This window comes from Chaetura pelagica, unplaced genomic scaffold (genome assembly GCF_000747805.2).
Source record: "Chaetura pelagica isolate M959 unplaced genomic scaffold, ChaPel_1.0 scaffold79, whole genome shotgun sequence".
Classification (NCBI taxonomy): domain Eukaryota; kingdom Metazoa; phylum Chordata; class Aves; order Apodiformes; family Apodidae; genus Chaetura; species Chaetura pelagica.
The window spans coordinates 95,962-103,258 of NW_009969339.1; the positions used below are offsets into that span (position 1 = coordinate 95,962).

General features: G+C 58.3%; 1 protein-coding gene across 1 annotated transcript in view; it reads right to left on the bottom strand.

Moving 5' to 3' along the window:
- The window catches only part of SH3BP1 (SH3-domain binding protein 1), a 9,486-nt gene that overhangs the window by 2,018 nt on the left and 171 nt on the right, over positions 1 to 7,297 (bottom strand). The window contains exons 2-13 of the mRNA XM_010005834.1: positions 5,386 to 5,428; positions 4,953 to 5,057; positions 4,027 to 4,103; positions 3,621 to 3,732; positions 3,446 to 3,522; positions 2,592 to 2,727; positions 1,937 to 2,005; positions 1,485 to 1,575; positions 1,103 to 1,236; positions 900 to 1,011; positions 723 to 804; positions 4 to 34 (exon numbers count right to left, since the gene is read on the bottom strand). Of these exons, the coding sequence (XP_010004136.1) occupies positions 4 to 34; positions 723 to 804; positions 900 to 1,011; positions 1,103 to 1,236; positions 1,485 to 1,575; positions 1,937 to 2,005; positions 2,592 to 2,727; positions 3,446 to 3,522; positions 3,621 to 3,732; positions 4,027 to 4,103; positions 4,953 to 5,057; positions 5,386 to 5,428 (1,069 nt within the window). The remainder of the gene's footprint in view (positions 1 to 3; positions 35 to 722; positions 805 to 899; positions 1,012 to 1,102; positions 1,237 to 1,484; positions 1,576 to 1,936; positions 2,006 to 2,591; positions 2,728 to 3,445; positions 3,523 to 3,620; positions 3,733 to 4,026; positions 4,104 to 4,952; positions 5,058 to 5,385; positions 5,429 to 7,297) is intronic.

Below are 7,297 nucleotides of genomic sequence, written 5' to 3' on the forward strand. Positions count from 1 at the left end.
CATGCTCCGCACGCGGCCGTCAGCGTCCTTCAGGCTGTGGGAGAGAAGAGGGAGGAGTGGAGAGCTCAGCCCTTCCCCTGCAGCAGAGGGGGACACGGCGTGCGAGGGAGGAAGGCCAGTGGCAGCAGCCCCGTGCGGGGATGGAGATGCCCTGCTGCTGCCTTTTTCTGGGCAGCTGAGCCAGGCATTGATAAAAGTGCACCCCAGAGGCTCAAAGGGACTTGGTGTGACGGTGGGTGGGCCGGGGGGTGAGCACTGCCTTGCCACCAGGAACAGCCCTGCTTCACCGTGACTATGGGGGGCAGTGGCACTGAGCCCATCCCTTTAGCAAGGTGCTGTCCCCCTTTCCCCAGGGTTTTTGATGAGCCCCCTCAACCACCCCTTTCGACCCAAAAGCAAGGGGTCGGTCTGGGCTGGTGGCCTGGTGAGATGGGGCTCATGCCATTGAGGCCAAGCGGCTCTTCATAGACTAAGCTCTTCCTGCAATCAGAAAGGCTGCAGCCTTCCCCCCCCAGCCCTGGCCCTGCCATGTTTTTTATTGCTGTTCAATGGGATTTGGGGGCATCTGCATTTCTGCTGAGCATGGAACAGAGCAGGTGCTGCATTCTTGTCTCCCCATGTGGCAAATGAGGCCGAGCAGCCTTGCTCCCAGTGCTGGGAGAGGTGGGGGGGTGGCTCCTTGGTGCTCCACCAGACTTTTCCACCCTAATGCCCAGACCCACCTGGCCACTTTCACCCACTCATTATAGAGCTCGAAGGTCATCAAAGGCTGGGGCAGCTCCCGCAGGTAGGATTTCAGCGCACCTGGGAGGGGAGGGGGAGTGGCAGGGGTGATGGCAGCTGGGGGACAGTAGGGACAGCCCAGCTGTGTCCCACCATCCCACCTCCCTGGCACCCACCAGCCACGGCGTGGGGGTCTGAGTAAAACTCCTCTAGGGCATTGCAGCCACTCGCCAAGCTGCTCTTTAACTTCCTCAGCACCGAGGCACCGGCTGCCAGCCTGAAGAGTCCCTGGGGGTGGAGCAAAGAAAGAAGGGATGCAAGGGGCTACATTCTGGGGGAGGGGGGTAGCATGGCAGGGGGGGTGAGGAGCACTGCCTACCTCCTCCCTCATGCCAGAGGCCAGCAGCATCATGACACAGGCTTCGATGGGCAGCGCAATCTCCCTTCCCAAGCTCTTGAGGTGTGTTTCTAAGGGCACACCATAGTACCCCACCACTGGGGTAAAGGAGGGCTCTGGAAGAGGGAGGTAAATGTCAGGAGGGATGGTGGTCACCGGGCCCATCTAGCATCTAGCCATGCCAACACCTCTCTCCTAGCTGGGGCTGAGCAGGCAGCATCCCCAGCCTGCCTCAGGCTGCTGTCCCCATCCCACCAGCCTGATGTGCAGCACGGAGTGGGGAGAACCTGCATTTCCAGGTGTGCTTGCATTCCTTGTGCCCAGCTGTGGCTCTCCCCAGGCTGCATGGAGAGCTGGAAAGTACCTGTCTGGCTGTGGCATTCCTTCAGCTCTGCCAGAGCTGAGTCCAGCGATTCCAGGGACTGTCGGTGGTACTGGGCTTGGATTTCCAGCAGCTGCCGGATAGGGGACACACCAACAGTGCTCAGTTCAGCATTGGCCCCTCTTAGAGAGACCCTCGTCCCCAGGACACGGTACCCACATGGAGGCAGGGAGAAAGGGGAGCCGAAAGGGGAACCTCCTCTGGAGTTTGTGGGAATGTGGTTATTCTGAGGGGTGGAGGGCGAATTGGAGATAGGGGCTCATCAGGACAAGTTGGTGACATGCAGTCACAGCACATGGAGCAGGGCCAGCTTTGGGCATCTACTGGTGCCTGGGGCTGTCCCCTGCCCTGGCTGGAGGGCTTGGTACAAGTGGATATGAGGCTGGGCTCACACATACCCCAGATGTGGTGAGGAGACATGCAAGAAGACTTACTCTGATGAAGTAGCTGGCGTAGCTGTCCTCTTTGGTAGAGAAGTGGTAGAGGTCAGCCATGTACTCATCCTGGGAAGGGAGACACAGAGATCAGCAACCTTCCACCTTCTCCCTGGTACCCAAGGCAGATGGGATGTCTTCACAAAGCCTCCTGTCTGGGCTGTGAGTCGCCCAGAGTCTCCAGGGTGCGGCTGGGAGGCAGGCTGGGACCATGAGGGGATTCCTTCTTGCCCCCATCACTTGTATTCGGGTACCATCAGTGACCTGCCCTATGATCAGGATCCTGGCACTAGAGGCTCAGGGACAAGAGGTCCCTGCACCTCTAGTTCCAGCATGCCCTTGGGATCTGCTTGTTTCAGAGAAAGAGGGCAGGTGTTGAGGAAGCTGATGTGAAAGTCTCCTGCTACCCAGCACAGATCCCTGCTTGGCTGGCTCCCAGCCCCAGGGGACCCCATAAGCTCCCTTCTGAAGCCCCTGGAGCTTAGGGCATCTCCCTATTGCTGCTCCTCGAGGGACTGGTTTGCTTGCAGAGAGCAGGACATGCCAGCTGGCTGCTTGTGCCTTGGCATGGGGTCATCTTGGATGGAGCCACCGGAGAGGACCACGTCTCCAGCCCTGGAGGTGACCCATGGGGGAGAGCGAGTGACGTTCTCACCTTGCACTGCTCCACCTTCCTTTTCACCTCCTCCTCCTCTTCCTTCAAGGTCTCCAGTTTGTTGGCAGCAGCAGATGCCCCAGGGCCAGCGCCAGGACCAGAGCTGTTACTGGTGCTCTTGGCAGCTTGGTTCAGCCTTTGGAGTGGAAGAGAAGAGGCACACCCAAAGCCTCAGTGCTGGGGACACAGGATGGGATGGGTGTGCAGAAGGGGTATGGGGACCATGAGGGGGGTCAACCCCAGCTGCGGTTGTAAGTCACAGGACTGCCCTGTGGTGGCTTTCCTGCTTTCCTAGGCCAGCACCTCTCATTTCCCTCCCCAAGAGGAAGATGCTGCTGCACCAAGAGGTGTGACCTGGTCAGGATGGGGAGCACTCAGCATGGCTGCCTGAAACACCAGGGTCTGCAGGACCCTTCCCAAGCCCTGTTCCTGAGGTGTTTCCTCCTCTCCAGCCAGCAGCCAAAGGGAGGGCAGTGTGGGAACGAGGCACCAGCAACCCATGGCTGCCCTGCTCTCCCAGAGAAACCTGGCACAGCATGGACTACCCTGCAGAAGTCTGACCAGGGTGATCTCAGCAGCACTGAGCAGCACCAGGGCACTTTGCTGCCTTCAGACAGGGCCCTGCCCTTCCCTCCTGTGCCACAGAGCCAGTGGCTCAGCCCAGAGCGGCATGTGCCTGCAGAGGGGGGCTGGCTGGGAGCTTCCGAAGAGCTGTTGCCTCTTTGACTTCACCTCCAGCCTGGGGAAACTTGCTCCCCAGGGCAGTCATCTTCCCCTCTCCCTCAGCCTGGCTGGGGGCTGTGCCCCATGTGTCCTGCCTGCCCCCTCCCCCCTGGCTGGGGTGTGCCCTTCACCGGCTCTTGATGGTGTTCCAGTCAGAGATCAACTTCTGGAGGGTCTTCTTACGCTTCAGGACGATGGGAAGCTCTTCCTGTGGGAAAGAGGGGCCAGAGGGAGTTGCAGAGGCTTGGGAACCTGGGAAGGGGAGGTGGGATGGGAGAGTGGAGCTGGGAAGGTGGCCAGAGCTACTTCGCTGAGCTTGTTGAGTGGCTGCAGGACATCGTGCTCCAGGGTGATCTCAAACTCAGCCAGGATTTTGGCCAGTGAGCTCTGTATGCAGCAGGCCATCTCCAGGGCTTTCCTGTGTGTGGGACAGAGATTAAATGACTGTGGGCTGCAGCCACATCACCCTATGACCCAACACCCCCCCACCATACCAATACCCATGTGGGACCCTGAGTGAACCCCTGGCCCCCTCTGCAGTTAGAGGTTGATGATGCTGGCTGTTCCTTCTCCTGCAACACCAGTGTTTACTCTGAGGACAGAGTTTGACAGCTCAGCTTTGCCATGGGAGCCCCTGAGCCAAGACAGAGGCTATGCCTGAGTATGGCATCTTTCAAGGCCAGCACTGGCCCTTTCTCCCATTGGCACTTACCCAAGGCTAGATTCTGTGTCCAGTTCCTTGAAGCTCTCAGCCATTGCTGTGGACAGAGCCATCAAGGGCATCTTCTTCTGCACAAAGCCAAGGATTTGGGAAAGGGGTGGTGAGCTGGTGTGTGGCAGCTCCCACCCTGTGAAGCATGCCAGCATGGTGAGGGAGCAAGTGGCCAAAGCCTGTGTTGGGTCCCCACAGCCCAGTTGGCCCTGGGGTCTGAGAAAGGGTCCTTTGGATGTCCCTTCACCCAGAGCCAGGATCCAGTTAGCTAAACGAGGCACAGAGGTTTCAGAGCTCATTAGAAACCCTCTGGTCTTCTGTAAAATAGTCCCTTGTGGAGGACCATGACATTTGGCCCTCACTAAGCCCGGCCCTGCCACATCTTCCAATGTATGGAGCAGTTTAATCAACAAATATAATTAAGCCAAGTTAGGGCTTGTCAGGCTGCCAAGAAGAGAGGAGCTCACAAAATCACGGGAGGGGCTAAGGTAAGTGCAGGGGCATCCATTTTTTTTTTCCTAGACAAGGGCTGGTAAGCACCAGCCAGGAAGAGGATGGCAGGTTCAAACGGAGGAGGAGCAAGTGGAAGCACCTCTGCCTGGCTGTGCTGTTGTGCTCCTCACCACAGGGCACGATGGGTGCCAGAGTTTCACAGGGGTTCAGGAGGGGACATGGACAACAGGGCTTTGGAGGGTTATTCACTGCAAAGACACTGTCTTCATCTCAGGAGGCCTCAAATTAGTGATGATTGAGAGGGTTGTCCTGCTCTGCTCTACTCGGACACCTGCTGGTGGCCACTGCTGAAGATGGAACCTGGGCTTGGCTCACCCTCAGCAAAGCCTGCAAGGCAGGGGACTCCTGCCCCTTTTGCTTTTGGGAGACAGAGCTGGGGCGAGCGTGGGCTGCAGAGGAAGGACTCCACTCACCACTCGCTTGTCCATCTCGGAACCGCACTGCCCCTGCAGGCAGGCGTGGAGCCTCTTGGAGACGCTGTGAGCTGCTCGCTTGGCTGGCTCGATCCTCTGCTCGATCTGGGGTGGAAAGGTGGCACTGGGGAAGCCTGAGGCTGTCACTCCACCGCTCAGCTCTGCATCCCAGAGCATCCCTGGCCCCCGAGAAAGGGAGCACAGCTCCTGGTCAGGATTCATCCCTCTCTGAGCAGCTGGGAAAGCCCTTTCCCATGGTAGGAGCCTGCCATTCCTTTAATGCTGTGGTCCTGGAGTTACCCTCCGGCACACAGGCAGATCCCAGCCCCATGCCTTGGATGTGTCATCGGGAGAAATCACAGGCAGGAACAGGGCATGTTCCCACACCCAAGCACAAGCAGGCACACGCCTGCCCACCCAACCTACACCTCACCTGCAGCAAATCTTCCGGCAGGAGCTCGGTTGCTTCTTGGGCTCTGTGGAGAAAAGAGAAAGAGCCATCAGGAGATGGGGGTGACCACTCAGCCTCGGGAAGGAAGGTCCTTATGCATCCCACCTGTCTCTCTTTGGGCTCCCAGGAGCAGGAGACACTGGCTATGGCCTGGACCATTGTACACAAGACTGTGGACAGAATGAGCCCAGGGGGTACAAGAACAACAGGAAGAGGGCAAGGCAGCCAGCCTTGCAGGCTGGTGGACACCCCTTCAGACAGGGCTTCCAGTTCAGAGCACCCCAGTCAAAATGTCCAGATGTGGGCTGTTTTTTTGGAGACAGAGTGCCTAGCGAGGCCATGGCAGGGGTGGGATGTTTGCTGGTGAAACCTTCTACCCCTGACCATCTGCCTCTGCCTTGAAGGTGAACCCAGGGCAGTGCTGTTGGAGCCCAGCATGCATCTTTGCAGGCCAGGGTAGCCATGAGCTGTGGGGCCACTGGTGCAAAGATATCTTTGTGGTCAAGCTGGGGACTGAGACCAGCACCAGCCCTTTCAGAAACGCCTACACAAAAGTAGCCTTTTGCTCAGTTTTGCAGCAGGTATTGGGAGCGAATCTGGCAAAGGAAACTTCTGGTTTACAGCACACTGAGCTCAGAACCAATTTCAAACCCCACCAGCCACCACCATCACCAAACTTCCCTGATGGCTCCCATAGAGGAAACCTCGCTTCATGGCCCACTGCCATTGCTACAGCCCAGGAACCCCATCTGCTTTCCCTTTGCTGCTGCTTTTTCCCCAGTTCATGTTTCTCTCTTTTCACCACCCACAAGAGCCAACACAGGACGAGGCTGTGGAGCTGCAGGAAATGGGGGCGGCTTGGTTGAAGGCGAGCAAAGTCATGTGAGATTGTGGCCTGAGGAAGAGAGGCTCTGCAGCTGGTGAAGAGTTTGCTCTTGGGCTTCACCCAAGAGACCTCCTGCCCACCCAGCATTAAAACAAAAGGGAGGTGCACGTAACATGGAGATGAGACATCTAGAGGGTTGGGAAAGGGGTCATGCTCTCCTCTGGGGAATGCACGAAGAGGAAGAGGCCACCATGATGTAGGAGCTGCTTCCCTGCGGTCTGTCTGCTGGGCTGGCTGAAGGACCCGAGCGGTCCAAGAGACGCGGTTGGTGCCGCTCAGACTCCCAGCGCTGGGGAATCTGCAGAGGTGGCTGTAGGACAGAGGGACTGAGGGGGCTGGGAACGGGGGGCCCAGCACTGTAATTTCAGTTCTGAGTTTTGCAAGGGGAGAGCTTTGGAAAGCCAAAGGGAAAAATAAGGGAGCAGTGGAGGTTGGATGGGGCTGGCAGGATTTGTGTGAAGCTTTAAGTCCTTCATGGGTCCTCTGAGGATCTCTGGTCCTCTCGTCTTAGGGCATCCCAGGATGCCTGCACTGCCAGGCCAGCTAGAGCTATGCAGGGCATCTGGCTCCCATGGGGCCCCCTGGGCTCAGCAGGGAGAGCAGGTCCCAGCTCCTAACACCCTCCTGGCCACTGCACAGCCAAGGGCATATGGCTGGAAGGTGTCTCCCCGTTGTCCTCACATCCTGGGGAACTCAGGCTCAGGAAAGGCCTGTTTCCAGGTGGATGCATCATCTGTGGGTGCTGGGAGAGGTAGCCAGGCTTGAGGACCATCTACCTGCTGAGCAGCAGCGCAGCCTTCCTGCCACCCCACAGGCACCAGGGAGCCACAGCCCCTTAGCTTATGCTCAAGATGCTCTAAAGTCGGGTCCTTCCACCCTTTCCCCTTGCCACCAGCCCTGGGAGGCCAGCCCAGCCCCAGCACAAGCCCCCTGGGACCCGCATCCTGCTCCCTCACAGCCCTCCAGCACAGGTAGCAGAGAAGTCCTTACCGGCTGGTGCTGTTGGGA